This window comes from Salmo trutta, chromosome 13, assembly GCF_901001165.1.
Source record: "Salmo trutta chromosome 13, fSalTru1.1, whole genome shotgun sequence".
In the NCBI taxonomy this organism is placed as follows: Eukaryota; Metazoa; Chordata; class Actinopteri; order Salmoniformes; family Salmonidae; genus Salmo; species Salmo trutta.
Window position 1 is genome coordinate 43,653,545 of NC_042969.1, and position 22,275 is coordinate 43,675,819.

At 43.3% G+C, this 22,275-nt stretch overlaps 1 protein-coding gene across 2 annotated transcripts in view; it reads right to left on the reverse strand.

The window, feature by feature from the left end:
* LOC115205810 (diacylglycerol kinase delta) overlaps positions 1-18,684 on the reverse strand; it is a 152,852-nt gene extending 134,168 nt beyond the window's left edge. For both annotated transcript variants that reach the window (XM_029772147.1, XM_029772146.1), the window contains exon 1: positions 18,542-18,684. In XM_029772147.1, coding sequence (XP_029628007.1) covers positions 18,542-18,676 — 135 coding nt within the window. In that variant the 5' untranslated portion in view covers positions 18,677-18,684. The remainder of the gene's footprint in view (positions 1-18,541) is intronic.
* Positions 18,685-22,275: the final 3,591 nt, after the last annotated feature.

Genomic DNA, 22,275 nt, shown 5'->3' on the forward strand with positions numbered 1-22,275 from the left:
AGTGTTCCGAGCGCACACTAGACACTCTGGACGAAAAGTAGGGTTAGCCAGTCAGGTAACGTTAGCTAGCTAGCTAACAGTACACTTTAACTTGAAATGAAAATTATAATTTTATTAGTCGGGGACAGCCCTACTGGGATTAAACACCTCTCTCTGCAACTGGATCCTGGACTTCCTGACGGCCCGCTCCCAGGTGATGAGTGTAGGCAACAACACATCCGCCATGCTAACCCTCAACATGGGGGCCTTTAGTGGTGCATGCTTAGTCCCCTCCTGTGCTTAGTCCCCTCCCTGTTCACCCATGACTGCGTAGCCGTGAACGACTCCAACACCATCATTAAGTTTGCAGACGACACGACAGTGGTAGGCCTGATCACCAACGACAATGCAACAGCCTACAGGGAGGAGGTCAGAGACCTGGCAGTGTGTGTCAGGACAACAACCTTTCCCTCAAAGTCAGCAAGACAAAGGAGCTGATCGTGGACTACAGGAAACAGAGGGCCGAGCACACCCTCATCCACGTGGCTGTAGTGGAGCAGGTCGAGAGCTTCAAGTCCACATCAAAAGGAATTATTATGGTCCACACACACACACACACACACACACACACACTTCTTCCCCCTCAGGAGGCTGAAAAGGTTTGGCATGAGCCCTCAGATCCTAAAGAAGTTCTACAGCTGCACCACTGAGAGCATCTTGACTGGCTGCATCCCCGCTTGGTATGGCAACTGCTTGGCATCTGACTGCAAGGCACTACAGAGGGTTGTGCGTATGGCCCAGTACATCACTGGGGCTGAGCTCCCTGCCGTCCAGGACCTCTTTACCAGGCGGTGTCAGAGGAAGGCCCTAAAAAAAGACTAGCCATCAAACTAATAGACTGATTTCTTTGGTACTGCACGGCAAGTGGTACCGATGCACTGAGTCCGGAACCAACAGGAGCCTAAACAGCTTCTACCCCCAAGCCATAAGACTGATAAATACTTAGTTGAATGGTAAACCAATAGCTACCTGGACTATCTGCATTGAACCTTTATGCACTAACTCTTTTGACTCATCACATGTGCTGCTGTTACTGTTTATTGTCTATCCTGTTGCCTAGTCACTTTATCCCTACCTATATGTACATATCTACCTCATACCCATGTACATCTACCTCGGTACTGGTACCCTATGTATATAGCCAAGTTATCGTTACTCATTGTGTATTTATTCCTTGTGTTATTATATATTTTTATATTATTTCTCTCTGCATTGTTGGGAAGGGCCCATAAGTAAGCATTTCACTGTTAGTCTACACATTCTTGAATAACTGTGTGGATCCTATGGCCTTCATACAGTTACTGTTAGGTCAGCTAGGAGCACAATTGGCCCAGCGTCGTCCGGGTTAGGGGAGGGTTCGGCCGGGGGGACTTTCCTTGGCTTATCGCGCTCTAGCGACTCCTTGTGGCAGTTGAACAGTGTTTCCTCCGACACATTGGTGTGGCTGGCTTCCGGGTTAAGCAGGCGGGTGTTAAGAAGCACAGTTAGGCGGGTCATGTTTCGAAGGATGCATGACTCAACCTTTACCTCCCGGGCTCGTTGGGGAGTTGCAGCGATGAGACAAGATCGAAATGTATTTATTTATTTATTAAATTTAAAAAAAGGAAAAGCTGAAATGTCTTGAGACAATAAGTATTCAACTCCTTTGTTATGGCAAGCCTGAATACATTCAGGAGTAAAAACGTGCTTAACAAGTCACATAATAAGTTGAATGGAATCACTGTGTGCAATAATAGTGTTTAACATGATTTTTGAACGACTACCTCATCTCTGTACACAACACATACAATTATCTGTAATGTCCCTCAGTCGAGTAGTGAATTTCAACCACAAAGACCAGGGAGGTTTTCCAATGCCTCACAAAGAAGGGCACCTATTGGTAGATGGCAAAAATAAAAAAGATGACACGGAATATCCCTTTGAACATGGTGAAGTTATCAATTACACGTTGGATATTGTATCAATACACCCAGTCACTACAAAGTGACAGGTGTCCTTCCTAACTCAGATGTTGGAGAGGAAGGAAGCCGCTCAGGGATTTCACTATGAGGCTAATGGTGACTTTAAACAGCTAGAGTTTAATGGCTGTGATGAAAAAAACATTGTAGTTACTCCACAATACTAACCTAATTGACAGAGTGAGAAGAAGGAAGCCTATATAGAATACAAATATTACAAAACATGCATCCTGTTGCAACTAGGCACTAAAGTAATACTGCAATAAATTTGGCAATGCAATTTTTTTGTCCTGACTACAAAGTGTATCACTAGCCATATTTCAAGCATAGTGGTGGCTGCATCATTTTATGGGTATGCTTGTAAATCGTTAAGGACAGGGGAGTTTTTCAGGATAAAAAAAAGAAATGGAGCTAAGCACAGGCAAAATCCCAGAAGAAAACCTGGTTCAGGTTTACCAGTTATGGAGTTGTAAATACCAGTTGGAAACATTCATGTGATTTGAACTTGTTGAGAAATGCTGATTGGCTAATGGCCCAAAAAGCTGAGTAAACAGTAAACTAAAAGTACAGCTATCATGCTTGTAAACAAATGATAGAGTTCAAAAACCAAAATAATAGAATGTTTTTTCTAATAAATGTTTTGTTGTTGCATTTTAGTGCCGAAAATGCTGTTGTAGAGTCATTTCTTTAATAGGCGACGTCAGAGGTCACCATGTGGGAGAAGTGGGTGTCAGGATGATAGACGAGTTTTCCACTAGTAATTACCAGTTGGAGGGCCGTTCAAGTACGTTTTTCACAGTCGTATGTGGTAAATTCCCATTTTGTTACAAACGCACCATGACACCACTTCCTTCAGTGCCAGATGGACAGTTGTGACTCTCATAAAGGAGGCGTGTCTGTAGCACGGTACATCTCCCACTCCGGGGTAATGTGATGGGCTGTCACTGTTAAGGAAATGCAACACAAGGTGCATCGTTTAGTTTAGGATTGGAGATGCTTAATGTGAGTCTGGAAGGAGAGTTTACAGTCTAACCAGACACCTTGGTATTTGTAGTTGTTCACATATTCTAAGTCAGAACCGTCTAGAGTAGTGATACTGGACGGGCAGGCAGGTGCGGGCAGCGATCGGTTGAAGAGCATGCATTTAGTTTTACTTGCATTTAAGAGCAGTTGAAGGCCACGGAAGGAGAGTTGTATGGCATTGAAGCTCGTCTGGAGGTTAGTTAACACAGTGTCCAAAGAAGGGCCAGAAGTATACAGAATGGTGTCATCTGCGTAGAGGTGGATCAGAGAATCACCAGCAGCAAGAGCGACATCATTGATGTATACAGAGAAGAGAGTCGGCCCGAGAATTGAACCCTATGGCACCCCCATAGAGACTGCCAGAGGTCCGGACAATAGGCCCTCCGATTTGACACACTGAAGTCTATCAGAGAAGTAGTTGGTGAACCAGGCGAGGCAGTCATTTGAGAAACCAAGGCTGTTGAGTCTGCACATAAGAATGTGGTGATTGACAGAGTCGAAAGCCTTGGCCAGGTCGATGAATACATCTGCACAGTATTGTCTCTTATCGATGGCGGTTATGATATCGTTTAGGTCTTGCTAAAATCCTAAAATGTGGGTTTTATCAACACCATCACTTGCCATTGTACAAAACTAGTTTATGGCTGCGCCTCATAAAAATACAGTTTGAAATGTACAGTTGGCTCTGGTTGTTTTAACGGAAAAGCCTGAAAATGGTTTTTCAGCTCAGATTTACTCAAGAGGCATTAAGTCTCTGCATGGTCAATCCGACATCTGCTGCGGCCGTACAGCATTTAAAGCGATGCCGTCTCCGCAGAAGTCAGAACATTCATGCCCGATGTCGACCATATGCATAAGCATTTTGTTTTGCCAGATTTCCGTACTTGACGCACGTGCTTCGCTTTCAACTAGCTAAAAGCTACCTAGTTGGAGTCTGTGTGTGTACTTCCGTTTGTACCACCACACAGCAAAGTTGAAAATATTAAAACGCATGCGGTACACAGAACACCCCGCAGCCTAATGAGGCACCCCCCAACGTAGCGTTGCTAACTACTTCATTGACAGTGAATGACTTCCACCGGAACGCAAATACTTTGATGAATCTGGTAGACATGAGGCATCATACTTCTTGTGCTTCACAGAGCAGAGCTGTTGTGAAGGAAGTTGTCAAGGAAGTGAGTTTGTGTTTATACAAAACCTCCCGCCCACACCTACCGTCAACCAATCATGTAAATGCAGAGCTAAACAGCCCTCCGCATTGTTACAAAATTTGGGAGGCACACGGTGATGCGGTACGGAGCTCGATTTGGCATCCGCAAGTCTCTGGCGCCTCCGCAATTGATAATACATGTCATGTCTCAAAATCTCTTACCTCTATATTGTTTTATGTCCTCCGGAATCGAGAAAATTGATGACGAGTTCAACGGTGTAGTTCGTTTGTGTTTTTTTTAAACAATAAGTAGGTTAGTACTTGCACAGCATCCAGCCCAGCTGACAATGCTATTTTCCTGATTTTAGACCACTTTTTTTAACCCTTTTAGCTAACCCTTTCCCTAACCTTAACTCTTTAATCTAACTCTAACCCTGGTGAATGGATGGCGCCGGAGGGGAGGCCGCCGTTTTACGGGCTCCTGACCAATTGTGCTATTTTGTGTGTTTTTATGCTCCGTTTTAAACTTTCTTTTGTACATAATGTTTCCGCTATAGTTTCCTATGACCGAAATGCACTTCTGGACATCAGAACAGCAATTACACACCTCCAACTGGACGAGGACCTTTTCTTTAATGACTCGGATGCGAAGGCTATACTGCTCTTCCCGGACCAGGCCTAAATTCACATAATTCGTAAGAAGAGGAGACGCCGCTACAGAGGTCGACAAGCCGGATGCCTGGCGAGACTGCTTCGGCAAGTGGATAATCTGCCTTTACCCTCCGTTCTACTGGCTGACGTGCAATCACTGGAGAATAAACTGAATGAGCTCCGATCAAGACTATCCAATCAAAGGGACATTAAAAACTGGATTATCCTATGTTTCAACGAATCGTGGCTGAACACGGACAATATACAGTTAGCTGGGTTTTCCTTTCATCGGCAAGGCAGAACAGCAGCCTCTGGTAAGATCAGAGTGGGTGGGGTGTGTTTCTTTGTCAACAACAGCTCGTGAGCACTCTCTAATATTAAGGAAGTCTCAAGGTTTTGCCTGAGTTAGAGTACCTCATGATAAGTTGTAGACCACACTATTTATCAAGAGAGTTTTCATCTATATTCTTCGTAGCTGTCTATTTACCACCACAAACCGATGCTGGAACTAAGACCACACTCAATGAGCTGTGTAAGGCCATAAGCAAACAAGATAATGCTCATCCAGAGACAACGTTCCTAGTGGCTGGGGACTAACGCAGGGAAACTGAAATCCATTTGACCATTTCTACTAGCATGTCACAAAAAAAAAAACTCTAGGTCACGTTACTCCACACACAGAGACGGGTACAAAGCTCTCCCTTGCCATTCATTTGGCAAATTTGTTCATAACTTTATCCTCCTGACTCCTGCTTAGAGGCATAAATTCTAACAGGAAGTACCAGCACTCAATACAGAAAGTGGTCCAATGAAGCAGATGATAAACTAAAGGACTGTTTTGCTAGCACATTAATCACCAGCTTCATTAATAAGTGCATCGACGACATCCCCACAGTGACGGAACACACATAACCCATCCAGAAGCCATGGATTACAGGCAACATCTGCACTGAGCTAAAGGCTAGAGCTGCCGATTTCAAGGAGCAGGACACTAATCTGGACGCTCCGACGAACCATCAAACAGTTAAAGCATCAATATAGGACTAAGATCAAATCCTACTACACTGGTTCTGACACGCATTAGATTTGACAAGACTTGAAAACTATCATGATTACAAAGGGAAACTCAGCCGCGAGCTGCGCAATGACGCGAGCCTACCATACGAGCTAAATGCCTTATATGCTCGCCTTGAGGCAAGCAACACTGAACCATGCATGAGAGGATCAGCTGTTCCGGACGACTGTGTGATCACGCTCTCCGTAGCTGATGTGAATAAGACCTTTAAAACAGGTTAACATTCACAAGGCCGCAGGGCCAGACGGATTACCAGGACACGTACTCAGAACATGCACTGACCAGCTGGCAAGTGTCTTCACTGACATTTTCAACCTCTCCCTGACCCAGTCTGTAATACCTACATGTTTCAAGAACACCACTATAGTACCTCTGCCCAAGAACGCCAAGGTAACCTGCCTAAATGACTATCGCCCCGTAGCACTCACATCTGTAGCCATGCTTTCAAAGGCCGGTCAAGGCTCACAACTCCACCATTCCAGAAACCCTAGACCCATTCCGATTCACACACCGCCCCTACAGATCCACAGATGACAGAATCACTATTGCACTGCACACTGCTCTTTCCCACCTGGACAAAAGAAACACCTACGTGAGAATGCTGTTCATTGACTACAGCTCAGCATTCAACATTATAGTGCCCACCAAGCTCATCACTAAGCTAAGTACCCTGGGACTGAACAACTCCCTCTGCAACTGAATACTGGACTTCCTGGTGGGCCACCCCCAGGTAGTAAGGGTAGGCAACAACATGTGCCACGCTGACCCTCAACCCGGGGGCCCCTCAAAAGGTGATTGCTTAGTCCCTTCCTGTACTCCCTGTTCACCCACGGCTGCGTGGCCACTGACAACGCCAACACCATCATTAAGTTTTCCGACGACACGACGATGGTAGGCCTGATCACTGACGACAATGAGACAACCTATAGGGAGAAGGTCAGAGACCTGGCAGTGTGTTGTCAGGACAACAACCTCTCCCCTCACGGTCGGCAAGACAAAGGAGTTGATCGTCGACTAACAGGAAAAGGAGGGCCAAGCATGTCCCCATTCACGTCGATGGGGCTGTAGTGGAGCAGGTTCCTTGGTGTCCACATCACGAAGGATCTATCACGGTCCAAACACACCAACACAGTCAATGTCAATTGACAATGTCAATTCTCCTTCAGGAGGCTGAAAAAAAAAACTTTGCATTGGACCTCAGAGAGTTCAATAGCAGCACCATCGAGAGCATCCTGACTGATTGCATCACCGCTTGTTATGGGAACTGCTCGGCATCCAACCGCAAGGCGCCACAGAGGATAGTGCTTACATCCCAGTACATCACTGGAGCCGAGCTCACTGCCATCCAGGACCTCTATACCAGGCGGTGTCAGAGGACGGCAATAAAAATTGTCAAAGACTCCAGCCACCCAAGTTAAAGACTGTTCTCTCTGCTACCACATGGCAAGCAGTACTGGAGCGCCAAGTCTAGATCCAAAAGGCTTCTTAACAGCTTCTACCCCCAAGTCGTAAGACTGCTGAACAGTTAATCAAAACGGCTACCCGGACTATTTTCATTGACCCCCTTATTTTATTGTTATTTTTTGCACTCTCTTACACAGGCTGGATGTACACTCACTGGACTCTAACCACACACTCACACATTCTTCACATATAGAGGATTCGGAAAGTATTCAAACCCCTTTCCTTTTTCCACATTTTGTTATGTTACAGCCTTATTCGAAAATGGATTTAAAAAATCCTCAATCTACACACAATACCCCATAATGACAAAGCAAAAATAGTTGCCATTTTTTTCCAATTAATTAAAAATATAAAACTGAAATACATTATTTACATTAGTATTGAGACCCTTTGCTATGAGACTCGAAATTGAGCTCAGGTGCATCTTGTTTCCATTGATCATCCTTGAGATGTTTCTACAACTTGGAGTCCACCTGTGGTGAATTCAATTGATAGGACATGTTTCTATATAAGGTCCCACAGCTGACAGTGCATGTCAGAGCAAAAACCAAGCAATGAGGTCAAAGGAAATGTCCGTAGAACTCCGAGACAGGATTGTGTTGAGGCACAGACCTGGGGAAGGCTACCAAAAACTTTCTGCAGCATTGAAGGTCTCCAAGAACACAGTGGCCTCCATCATTCTTAAATGGAAGAAGTTTGGAACCACCAAGACTCTTCCTAGAGCTGGCCTCGCGGCCAAACTGAGCAATAGGGGGAGAAGGGCTTTGGTCAGGGAGGTGACAAAGCCCCCAATGTTCACTCTGACAGCGCTCCAGAGTAATTCTGTGGAGATGGGAGACCCTTCCAGGAGGACAACCATCTCTGCAGCATTCCACCAATCAGGCCTTTATGGTAGAGTGGCCACAGTAAAAGGCACATGACAGCCCGCTTGGAGTTTGCCAAAAGGCACCTAAAGGACTCTCAGACCATGAGAAACATGATACTCCGGGTTTGGTGAAACCAAGATATAACTCTTTGGCTTGAATGCCAAGTATCACCTGTGGAGGAAACCTGGCACCATCCCTATGGTGAAGCACGGGGGTGGCAACATCATGCTGTGGGGATGTTTTTCAGCGGCAGGGACTAGGAGACTAGTGAGGATCGAGGGAAAGACGAACGGAACAAAGTACAGAGAGATCCATGATGAGCGCTCAGGACCTCAGACTGGAGCGAAGGTTCACCTTCGCGGCCCAAAACACATAGCCACGCAGGAGTGGCTTCGGGACAAGTCTCTGAATGTTCTTGTGTGGCCCAACCATAGCCCGGACTTGAACCCGATCAAACATCTCTGGAGACCTGAAAATATCTGTGCAGCGACGCTCCCCATCCAAACTGATAGAGCTTGAAAGGATCTGCAGAGAAAAATGGGAGAAACTCCCCAAATACAGGTGTGCCAAGCTCCTAGCATCATACCCAAGAAGACTCGAGGCTGTAATAGCTGCCAAAGGTTCTTCAACAAAGTACTGAGTAAAGGATCTGAATACTTATGTGAATGTGATTTTTCAGTGTTTTTTTTTTCTTTGTTTTTTGCAAACATTTATAAAAACCTGTTTTTGCTGTCATTATGGGGTATTGTGTGTAGATTTATGAGGGGGAAAAAAACAATTTAACCTGTTAGGGCTAGGGGGCAGTATTTACACGGCCGGATAAAAAACGTACCCGATTTAATCTGGTTACTACTCCTGCCCAGTAACTAGAATATGCATATAATTATTGGCTTTGGATAGAAAACACCCTAAAGTTTCTAAAACTGTTTGAATGGTGTCTGTGAGTATAACAGAACTCATGTGGCAGGCAAAAACCTGAGAAGATTTCATGCAGGAAGTGGCCTGTCTGACAAGGAGTCGTTCTTCTTGTCTCTGTTTATTGAAGAGTGAGGATCTTAGCTGTAACGTGACACTTCCCACGGCTCCCATAGGCTCTCAGAGCCCGGGAAAAAGCTGAACGATATCAAGGCAGCCTCTGGCTGAAACACATTATCGCCTTTGCCATAGTGGCCGATCAGAGGACAAAGGAATTAGGCGCGTGCCCGAGTCGACCCTGTGCTGTATTTTCTTTCGGCTGTTTACCTAATTGCAGATTCCCGGTCGGAATATTATCGCTTTTTTACGAGAAAAATGGCATAAAAATGTATTTTAAACAGCGGTTGACATGCTTCGAAGTACGGTAATGAAATATTTAGAAATCTTTTGTCACGAAATGCGCCGTGCACGTGACCCTTATTTACCATTGGGATAGTGTCTTGAACGCACGAACAAAACGCCGCTGTTGGAACATAACTATGGATTATTTTGGACCAAACCAACATTTGTTATTGAAGTAGAAGTCCTGGGAGTGCATTCTGACGAAGAACAGGAAAGGTAATCAAGCTTCTCTAATAGTAAATCGGAGTTTGGTGAAGGCTAAACTTGCTGGGTGTCTAAATAGCTAGCCCTGTGATGCCGGGCTATCTACTTAGAATATTGCAAAATGTGCTTTCACCGAAAAGCTATTTTAAAATCGGACATATCGAGTGCATAGAGGAGTTCTATAATTCTTAAAATAATTGTTATGCTTTTTGTGAACGTTTATCGTGAGTAATTTAGTAAATTGTTAGAAATTCGCCGGAAGTTTGCGGGGGTATGCTAGTTCTGAACGTCACATGCTAATGTAAAAAGCTGGTTTTTGATATAAATATGAACTTCATTGAACAAAACATGCATGTATTGTATAACATAATGTCCTAGGTGTGTCATCTGATGAAGATCATCAAAGGTTAGTACTGCATTTAGCTGTCTTCTGGGTTTTTGTGACATTATATGCTAGCTTGAAAAATGGGTGTCTGATTATTTCTGGCTGGGTACTCTGCTGACATAATCTAATGTTTTGCTTTCGTTGTAAAGCCTTTTTGAAATCGGACAGTGTGGTTAGATTAACGAGAATCTTGTCTTTAAATAGCTGTAAAATAGTCATATGTTTGAGAAATTGAAGTAATAGCATTTCTAAGGTATTTGAAAATCGCGCCACAGGATTCAACTGGCTGTCACGTAGGTGGGATGATTTGGTGCCACCTAGAGATGCCCTAGAGATGTTAATCCATTTTAGAATAAGGCTGTAATGAGACAAAAGCCAAGCTGGCAAAGACTCAATGCTGTAATCGCTGGCAAAGGTGCTTCTACATAATACTGAATAAAGGATCTGAATACTTACGTAAATGTGATATTTCATATATTTTCTTTTTTTATACATTTGCAAAAATGTATAAACCTGATTTTGCTTTGTCAATATGGGGTATATTGTGTGTAGATTGATGCGGATTTTTTTTAAATCCATTGTAGAATGAAGCTGTAACGTAATTAGGGTTGCAAAGGGTCAGAAATTTTCCAGTAAATTTCCGGAATTTTGCTTAAATTCATCAAAAACAGTTAGCTTATAACAGTGAACCTTTTTTGTGGGACACACAAGTCTATTCTAGGTCTTGTGGCATATTTTGGTTAAACTATCACTAATTTCATGGAATTGCAACCCTCTGCATGCACAGCGCATTCTTCCATCACATGTACAGCTGATTCTAAAGATCTTTCACACTAATGAGATGCTATTGAGCCCACACTACTACACTGTCTGAGACAAGAATTACATGCTTTCTGGTAAGTTTTGATTACAATACTTGGTGGGGTGAAAATATTTAATAAACTCAGCAAAAAAAGAAACGCCCCTTTCTCAGGACCCTGTCTTTCAAAGATAATTCCAAATAACTTCACAGATCTTCATTGTAAAGGGTTTAAACACGGTTTCCCATGCTTGTTCAATGAACCATAAACAATTAAAGAACATGCACCTGTGGAACAGTCGTTAAAACACTAACAGCTACAGACGGTAGGCAATTAAGGTCAAAGTTATGAAAACTTAGGACACTAAAGAGGCCTATCTACTGACTCTGAAAACACCAAAAGAAAGATGCCCAGGGTCCCTGCTCATCTGCGGGAAACTTGCCTTAGGCATGCTGCAAGGAGGCATGAGGACTGCAGATGTGGCCAGGGCAATAAATTGCGATGTCCGTACTGTGAGACGCCGAAGACAGTGCTACAGGGAGACAGGACAGACAGCTGATCGTCCTCGCAGATCGTCCTCGCAGTGGCAGACCATGTGTAACAACACCTGCACAGGATCGGTACATCCGAACATCACACCTTCGGGACAGGTACAGGATGGCAACAACAACTGCCTGAGTTACACCAGGAACGCACAATCCCTCCATCAGTGCTCAGACAGTCTACAATAGGCTAAGAGAGGCTGGACTGAGGGATTGTAGGCCTGTTGTAAGGCAGAACCTCACCAGACATCAACGGCAACAATGTCGCCTATGGGCACAAACCCACAGTCGCTGGACCAGACAGGACTGGCAAAAAGTGCTCTTCACTGACGAGTCGTGGTTTTGTCTCACCAGGGTGATGGTCGGATTCACGTTTATTGTCTAAGGAATGAGCGTTACACCGAGGCCTGTACTCTGGAGCGGGAGGTGAAGGGTCCGTCATGGTCTGGGGCGGTGTGTCACAGCATCATCGGACTGAGCTTGTTGTCATTGCAGGCAATCTCAACGCTGTGCGTTACAGGGAAGACATCCTCCTCCCTCATGTGGTACCCTTCCTGCAGGCTCATCCTGACATGACCCTCCAACATGACAATGCCACCAGCCATACTGCTCATTCTGTGCGTGATTTCCGGCAAGACAAGAATGTCAGTGTTCTGCCATGGCCAGCGAAGAGCCCAGATCTCAATCCCATTGAGCACGTCTGGGACCTGTTGGATCGGAGGGTGAGGGCTAGGGCCATTCCCCCCAGAAATGTCTGGGAACTTGCAGGTGCCTTGGTGGAAGAGTGGGGTAACATCTCACAGCAAGAACTGGCAAATCTAGCAGTCCATGAGGAGGAGATGCACTGCAGTACTTAATGCAGCTGGTGGCCACACCAGATACTGACTGTTACTTTTGACCCGTTCTTTGTTCAGGGAAACATTATTCCATTTCTGTTAGTCATATGTCTGTGGAACTTGTTCAGTTTGTCTCAGTTGTTGCATCTTGTTATGTTCATACAAATATTTACACGTGTTAAGTTAAGTTTGCTGAAAATAAATGCAGTTGACAGTGAGGACTTTTCTTTTTTTTCTGAGTTTATGACATACATGATTTTTTGTTAACTTGTAAATAGTAGCCTACAGTACAGTGTGTTTAAATAATTTCTAACTTGTTAACAATTTCTGCAGGTTAGTTTTTGAAACCATGTGCGTTTTAGATTGCTTGAGCCTGCTAACTGAGGAGTGTTAATTCACCTGTTTCCATACGTTTCATTTTAAAACATTTATCTTACAAAGGAGTTGCTAAATCTAATTGCTTAACTATTTATCTGTACATGGAATTGTATTTGGGTTTTTTCCTTACTCATTTTTTTTCTAATCTTGACAGGAAAATGCCACGTCTGATATGTGGAGACATTTCACTGCAGCTATTGTAGAAGGAAGCTGTGTACATTTGCAAATACTGTGCCAAATCATATGTGAAGAACACAACAAAGATGCAGAATCATCTGGCCAAGTGCATAAAGTTCCCTCAGCGCTCACAACGCAATCTCATCTCTGATAAAATGACAAAAGTCCCTCTACTTCTATTTGAGGTGAAAATTATGAATCAGACACCTTATCGATAGCAACAGCTCATGGTCCTCCTGGAATCAGAAGTTTTTTTGACTCAATGGAGGAACGTAGTCAGAGAAATGCTGATGAATGTCTTGCTCGAGCTGTGTATGCAACTGGTTCACCTCTGATGCGCACAGGCAATGTGTATTGGAAGAGATGTCTGAATGTTCTTTGCCCAGCATACACCCCTCCAACCAGACATGCTTTATCTACTCATTTGCTAGATGCAGAGTTCAACAAAATTCCAGTGAAGGTCAAGCAAATCATAGAGAAAGCAGAATGTTGCAATCATCTCTGATGGGTGGTTGAATGTTCATGGGCAAGGAATAATTAACTACATAATCTCAACCCCTCAACCAGTATTCTACAAGAGCACAGACACAAGGGACAACAGACACACCGGTCTCTACATTGCAGATGAGCTGAAGGCAGTCATCAAGGACCTTGGACCACAGAAGATATTTGCACTGGTGACAGACAATGCTGCGAACAAGAAGGCTTCTTCGTCTAAAGTGGAGGAGTCCTACCCTCACATCACACCCATAGGCTGTGCTGCTCACACATTGGATCTGCCCCTCAAGGACATCATGGCGCTGAAAACAATGTATACACTGTACGTACAAGAGCGCAAAGGAAATGGTTAGGTACAGTTGAAGTCGGAAGTTTACATACACCTTAGCCAAATACATTTAAACTCAGTTTTTTACAATTCCTGACATTTAATCCTAGTAAAAACTTCCCTGTCTTAGGATCACCACTTTATTTTAAGAATGTGAAATATCAGAATAATAGTAGAGAGAATGATTTATTCAGCTTTTATTTATTTCATCACATTCCCAGTGGGTCAGAAGTTTACATACTACCAAATACTAATTGAGTGTATTGCCCTTAAATTGTTTAACTTGGATCAAATGTTTGAGGTAGCCTTCCACAAGCTTCCCACAATAATTTGGGTGAATTTTGTCCCATTCCTCCTGACAGAGCTGGTGTAACTGAGTCAGGTTTGTAGGCCTCCTTGCTCGCACACACTTTTTCAGTTCTGCCCACAAATTTTATATAGGATTGAGGTCAGAGCTTTGTGATGGCCACTCCAATACCTTGACTTTGTTGTGCTTAAGCCATTTTGCCACAACTTTGGAAGTATGCTTGGGGTCATTGTCCATTCGGAAGACCCATTTGCGACCAAGCTTTAACTTCCTGACTCATGTCTTGAGATGTTGCTTCAATATATCCACGTAATTTTCCTCCCGCATGATGCCATCTATTTTGTGAAGTGCACCAGTCCCTCCTGCAGCAAAGCACCCCCACAACATGATGCTGCCACCCCCGTGCTTCACGGTTGGGATGGTGTTCTTCAGCTTGCAAGCCTCCCCATTTTTCATCCAAACATAACGATGGTCATTATGGCCAAACAGTTCTATTTTTGCTTCATCAGACCAGAGGACATTTCTCCAAAAAGTACGATCTTTCTCCCCATGTGCAGTTGCAAACCATGGCTTTTTTAGGCGGTTTTGGAGCAGTGGCTTCTTCCTTGCTGAGTGGCCTTCCAGGTTATATCGATATAGGACTCGTTTTACTGTGGATATAGATACTTTTGTACCTGTTTCCTCCAGCATCTTCACAAGATCCTTTGCTGTTGTTCTGGGAATGATTTCCACTTTTTGCACCAAAGTATGTTCATCTCTAGGAGACAGAACGCGTCTCCTTCCTGAGCGGTATGACGGCTGCATGGTCCCATGGTGTTTATACTTGCGTACTATTGTTTGTACAGATGAATGTGGTACCTTCAGGCGTTTGGAAATTGCTCCCAAGGATGAACCAGACTTGTGGAGGTCTACAATTTATTTCTCTGAGGTCTTGGCTGATTTCTTTTGATTTTCCCATGATGATGTCAAGCAAAGAGGCACTGAGTTTGAAGGTAGGCCTTGAAATACATCCAGAGGTACACCTCCAATTGACTCAAATGATGTCAATTAGCCTATCAGAAGCTTCTAAAGCCATGACATCATTTTCTGGAATTTTCCAAGCTGTTTAAAGGCACAGTCAACTTAGTGTATGTAAACTTCTGACCCACTGGAATTGTGATATAGTGAATTATAAGTGAAATAATCGGTCCGTAAACAATTGTTGGAAGAATTACTTGTGTCATGCACAAAGTAGATGTCCTAACCAACTTGCCAAAACTATAGTTTGTTAACAAGAAATTTGTGGAGTGGTTGAAAAACTAGTTTTAATGATTCCATCCTAAGTGTATGTAAACTTCTGACTTCAACTGTATATGAAGGATCATCAAGCACCAATCTACCTCACCAAGCAGAGTGAGAGGAATTAAAGCACCACATTGAAGCTGCCCAGCAGGGAGACAATACCATCCTGTCTGATGTTCAGACTCCGCTTGCAGATGTAAGAGAAGAAATCTGTACTTCCCTGCCCACTTCACTGTTGCGCCAAGCAAAGGAAACTGCAGTTTTGAAATACATCAAAAAGCCTGAAGACTTCTGCCTGAAGTCAATACACGCCGCAGCGTACATGTTGGACCCCAAGTATGCTGGCAAGAGCATCCTGTCTGGTGCAGAGATCAACAAGGTCATCACTACCTTGTCTCGCCACCTTGGCCTGGAAGAGGGCAAGGTTCTTGGCAGTCTGGCGAAGTACACGTCCAAGCAAGGGCTTTGGGATGGTGATGCAACATGGCAGTCGTGCCAACATATTTCATCAGCCACCTGGTGGAAGGGACTTTGTGGATCTGAGGCTCTTTCCCCTGTTGCCTCCATCATCCTCAAAATCCCACCAACATCAGCCGCCTCAGAGCGCAACTGGTTCTTGTTTGGGAACACACATACCAAAGCACGCAACAGGCTGACCAATACAAGGGTTGAAAAATTGGTGGCCCATCCGGGCAAATTTGAGGCTTTTTGAGCCTGACAACGAGCCATCCTCAACAAGGTTGGAAAGTGACAGTGAAGATGAGGCCTTAGAGTCTGAAGTTCAAGAGGTGGACATTGAGGAGGTCCAGGGAGAAGCAATGGAAGCTTGAGAGGAAGACAACCAAAGCTTTAGTTTCTAGACTATCATTTTATAGATGTATGTTGAAAACGTTTTTGGGAGATGTGATGGATCATTGGGAATCATTCAATATTCCCTTTCTTTTGTTGTTCAGTGAAATCCTCCCATGTGAAGAGTCAACTCATTTCATTCAAGTTTGTAACTAAATAGTTTTTTTTATTTCTATTGGAAGGATTTAATCATTTGCAATTATGTCTACTTATGATAAGGTAAAAGGTTTTATGTTTCTGTCTCCATATGATATGGTAAATATATCCGATGCAAAAAAACATTACATTTAAATGGTATTAATATTAATTTGCATATATTTCCATTAATTCCCAAATATTCCCATGGAATGTTTCCACCTCTGAATATTCCCCAAAATGTGCAACCCTAGTCTGAATACTTTCTGAATGCACTGTACGCTGCTGCTACTCTGTATTTATTATCTATGCATAGTCACGTTACCCCTACCTACATGTCGATATTACCTTGACTACCCCGTAGCCCTACACATTGTACTGGTACTCCTTCTATATAGCCTCGTTATTCCTTTTTTATTGTGTAACAATTTTTTATTTAGCATTATTATGCATTGTTGGTTAAGGGCTCGTAAGTAAGCATTTCACGGTAAGATTGTATTGTACCAGTTATATTCGGCATGTGACAAATACAATTTTACAGGACTTGAACCCTAATCCCTAGCCTAGCTAATGTTAGCCAGCTACCCACAACAAAATGGAATTCGTAACATATCATAAGAAATGGATGATGGACATTCCCAAGTGAATACATACCATACGAAACGTAACATACCATAATAAATGGAGCATCTTGGATTTAGGTAAAGAATGATACGAAATGCTCAGAGTCTAGGTCAACGTTGTTTCCACATTTCAATGAAATTACATTGAACCAACATTGAATAGACGTTGAATTAACGTCTGTGCCCAGTGGGTTATTTCATCTGCAATTATTCTTCTGCTATTTATTCGTTACCAATAATATTGACATGTTAAGAATATTTTCTGACTACAATTAATGCCTCATCTTTTAACTCAAATCTGTTAGCAAGTAGGTATAGCTAGCTGCTAAGTAGGTAGGTATATCTAGCTGTTGCGCCTGGTGTCATAAACGTAACATAGTAAACGTAAATCCAGGACAGGTAAATTAGTATGATATGTTGTGTTTGGTATGCTTACATAAGACAGATGGTTGGTCGGGGTGGATGGGTGGGCATATAATGTTAACGTCCAGCAACTCAAAGGTTGCGAGCTCAAATCTCACCACAGACAACTTTAGCAACCTAAGTAATTAGCTAATTAACTACGTTTTAGCTACTTTGCAACTTAGCATGTTAGCGAACCCGTCCCCTAACTGCAACCCTTTAAGCTAACCCTTCCCCTAACCAAAACTTAACCCTTTAACCTAACTCCTAAACGTAACCCTAAATCCTAGCCTAGCTAACGGATTTACGTACAGAATAATACGAAATGCTCTGAGACCATGTTGCTGCCAGCCAACTGAAAAAAACATTCTGATGGAATGGCTCGTCCTGCGCTTTGTATGAACCCAGAGAATATATTGGTTCCTTTCTTTCTATATACAGCAATGTGAACGCAAATATGACTCGGCCCACAAAATAGGTGAAGTGAAGTGGCAAGAGAGTTGAGTCCTCTTTCAAAGGCAAGGGCAGTGTGAATACAACGACAACTGTTATTTAGCTTATTTTTCTTCTTCTCAGAGTTCACTTTAAAGAGGACTGAAATCGGTTATTTTAAAAAAGGGGCCTATATGTGAAATCACTCTTGAAAGGAAAAGTGTTAGCCAAAACATAACCTGTCTCCATTGTACAATATTGTAAATTACAACATATTTGTTGGCAGATAACTAGCTATACCTTTTCAGGAGCACTTATGAATATCAAACGAGATGCTGAATGAATCAATTGCGATAGTAGTTAGCTAGCTCTAGCTAGTTTTTGCTTCTAACAGAATCGAGAAGTATCATATTGCTATGAAACAGCTGGCCATTCACATATGGAGCTATTTAGCAGCAGTAATCCACGGATTTAATATATTTTAAGTTAAAATAGATTAAGGTTTGGATGAAGGTTAGCTAACGTTACGATTTATCAACACCCAGCAATGATACCGTTATGTGTGGTGCTGATGATAGTACAGTAACGTTACTGATATCGAGAGCTCGAGCTATTATAGTTCCTTCTAGCTAGCGCAAGCGAGACCTGTCCGGGGATCCTACTCGCCATCTCGTGGATGAAGAGAGACAGGAAAGAGCGGTGTTTCCCATCTGGCCTCGCAAAGCTAGAAAATTAGCATAGCGGATGGAGAGAACAGCTACCGAAAAGTATGGTCGCCTTTGGCTTTGAATTGCAATGTTACCAATGCAATTACAGGTTACCTTGCTTCGTATCTGACCCGATGTGGAAACTTTGCGTATTAATTTCTGCGGAGATCCATGTTCCTGTTCTGGTTCACTATCCGAAGATTCATCCAGGCATCTTGCCGTGGCCTCGACTCGGACTGCCACCGCCATATCATTCGCCCCCAGGGAATGATATATACAATGAGTGGAAGGTGGAGTCAATAGGAATTAGCCCCCCCTTGTGGTCAAGACAGGGCAAAGCAGCACCAATGTGGACTCGGTTTTTTTTCTCAACTCATAAAAGATTAGTCTTTTCATTGTATTCTCTTTACAGCAATAGCCATTTTCTTTCCAAACTATGTTTTTATCACGATTGTATTTCGAAATATTGCGATAAACACATTGGGGACCATAGGAGAACCCTTTGAATAACGCATTTTGGTTCCAGGTAGAACCCTTTTGGATTCCATGAAGAACCCTTTCCACAGAGGGTTCGGCATAGAACCCAAAATAGTTCTATCTTGAACCAAAAAGGGTTCTCCTATGGGGACAGCGACAGAACCCTTTCGGAACACTTTTTTCTAAGAGTGTAAGCGCTCAGCCATGCATTGAACAGTCTTTTTTGCAAACAGTAATTGAGTTAAATTATGACTATCCAATTTACTCATCACATTAAGAATAATAAGTTATCTTATATAAGTCTGAAAATGCGATGATGCATGGAATGCTTTACAATGAAGGTGAATTTTTTTGGTGAACATTTTTAGATGTCTCAGATCCACTGGGCACAGCCATCAGTTCAACGTCTAGTTTTGATTGACACTTGATGGAGTTGTCAACTATCATGAATTCCGAGTGAAATCAACAAAACTTTGAACCATGATTTAGGTTAAAAGTCACAGAATTATTTTACGTTGTTGACTTTTTACAAATCCAATCACTTTTCCATGTTGATTCAACACCATCAGAATGGGTAAGACTGAATTTTTGTTGTTGAAATGATGTGCAAACAACATTGATTCAACCAGTTTGTGCCCAGTGGGATATGTCTCAGTGGAAGTAAACAAAAGTGTATCTTTCCACTGACCTGTACAACTCTCTCCAGAGTATTATGGCTTACCCATGCGAGTGAGCCAAACCAGGCAACTATAAACGTGAGGATAGTTTCAATAAAGCATATAGAAGAAGTGCAGAATGGATGATATTTAGCCTTCTCTCAAGTAAATAATAATTTATTAAACTTTTATAGGTCAAACTGTTACATATGGGATAATCAATAACACTGGTCAGCAATAAAAATGTAACCGAGGAGCGGTGGCGGTTGAATGAATCACATCCTTTATCCATCAATCATTTCCACATTGGGAATGCAGGGCACCGGGAAGCAGTCATTAGTAATTCTCAATACTGACATGTACAATGCAGTTAATAAAAGGAGGGTCAAAGAAGACGGAAGGCCATTAAACAAAGTATACATCCAGTTGTACATGTACATCATGGTGTGAGAAACAAGGTCACTCGCTGGGTGTAGGTGTTCAGGTTACATAATGCCTTTTGTTTGTCGTCCTATTGTTTGTAGGGTTCAAGTTTTCCAGGTGTCTTGAACTCATTATGGAGCCAGCGTGGATGAAGTGGTCTCTGGTTCCAGAGTATGAAGTGGGAAAAGAGAGGAAGAGTTTGAAAACTGGGCCCCAGCTGAAGAGCACAGCTCCTAAAAGCTTCAGTGTGACAGCCTTCCCTCTCTCGCACCCTCGCTCCTTTCTCTTAAGGCCAGATTGTTTTTTAAGATGTTCAAACGTTCATAGATGACCGGCAGGGTCAAATAATAATCACAGTGGTTGTAGGGGGTGCAACAGGTCAGTACCTGGAGTAAATGTCAGTTGGCTTTTCATAGCAGAGAGCATTCAGAGGTCATGACAGCAGGTGCGGTAGACAGCAGGTCCGATGAACAGGTCAGGGTTCCATTGCCGCAAGTAGAACAGTTGAAACTAGAGCAGCAGCATGACCAGGTGGACTGGGGACAGCCAGGAATCCTCAGGCCAGGTAGTCCTGAGGCATAATCCTAGGGCTTAGGTCCTCCGGGAGGGGAGAGAGAGAGAATTAGAGGGAGAATAATAAAATTCACACAGGACACCAGATAAGACAGGAGAATTACACCAGATATAACAGACTGACGCTAGCCCCCCGGCACAGAGACTGTTACAGGATAGATACTGGAGACTGAGACGGGTAGGTCGGGGGACACTGTTGCCCTGTCCAATGACACCCCTGGACACACCCCTGGGCTAACCAGGCAGGATATAACCCCACCCACTTTGCCAAAGCACAGTCCCCACATCACTAGAGGGATATCAACAGACCACCAATTTACAAATCTGAGACAAGGCTGAGTATAGCCCATGAAGATCTCCTCCAAAGCACGAGCAAGAGAGGGCACAAAAACAGACAGGAAGATTATGTCTGTGACTCAACCCACTCAAGTGATGCACCCCTCACAGGGACGGCATGGAAGAGCACTAGTAAGCCAGTGACTCAGCCTCCGTAATAGGGTCAGAGGCAGAGTATCCCAGTGGAGAGAGGGGAGCCAGCCAGGCAGAGACAGCAAGGGCAGTTCGTCGCTCCAGTGCCTTGCCGTTCACCTTCGCAACCCTGAGCCATACCACACTCAATCATAGGACCGACCCACTGAAGAGATGAGTCTTCAGTAAAGACTTAAAGGTCGAGACTGAGTCTGCGTCTCTCACATGGATAGGCAGATCATTCCATAAAAATGTAGCTCTATAGGAGAAAGCCCTACCTCCAGCTGTTTGCTTAGAAATTCTAGGCACAATAAGGAGGCCTGCGTCTTGTGACCGTAGTGTACGTTTCGGTACAGTTGAAGTCGGAAGTTTACATACACTTAGGTTGGAGTCATTAAAACTAGTTTTTCAACCACTCCACAAATTTCTTGTTAACAAATTATAGTTTTGGGAAGTCAATTAGGACATCTACTTTGTGCATGACACAAGTACATTTTCCAACAATTGTTTACAGACAGATCATTTCACTTATAATTCACTGTATCACAATTCCAGAAGTTTACATACACTAAGTTGACTGTGCCTTTAAACAGCTTGGAAAATTCCAGAAAATGATGTCATGGCTTTAGAAGCCTCTAATAGGCTAATTGACATCATTTGAATCAATCAAAAAGAAATCAGCCAAGACCTCAGAAAATAATTGTACACCTCCACAAGTCTGGTTCATCCTTGGGAGCAATTTCCAAACGCCTGAAGGTACCACGTTCATCTGTACAAACAATATTACGCAAGTATAAACACCATGGGACCACGCAGCCATCATACCGCTCAGGAAGGAGACGCGTTCTGTCTCCTAGAGATGAACGTACTTTGGTGCGAAAAGTGCAAATCAATCCCAGAACAACAGCAAAGGACCTTGTGAAGATGCTGGAGGAAACGGGTACAAAATGATCTATATCCACAGTAAAAATAATCCTATATCGACATAACCTGAAAGGTCGCTCAGCAAGGAAGAAGCCACTGCTCCAAAACCGCCATAAAAAAGCCAGACTACAGTTTGCAACTGCACATTGGGACAAAGATCGTACTTTTGGGTGAAATGTCCTCTGGTCTGATGAAACAAAAATAGAACTGTTTGGCCATAAAGACCATCGTTATGTTTGGAGAAAAAAGGGGGAGGCTTGCAAGCTGAAGAACATCACAACCGTGAAGCACGGGGGCGGCAGCATCATGTTGTGGGGGTGCTTTTCT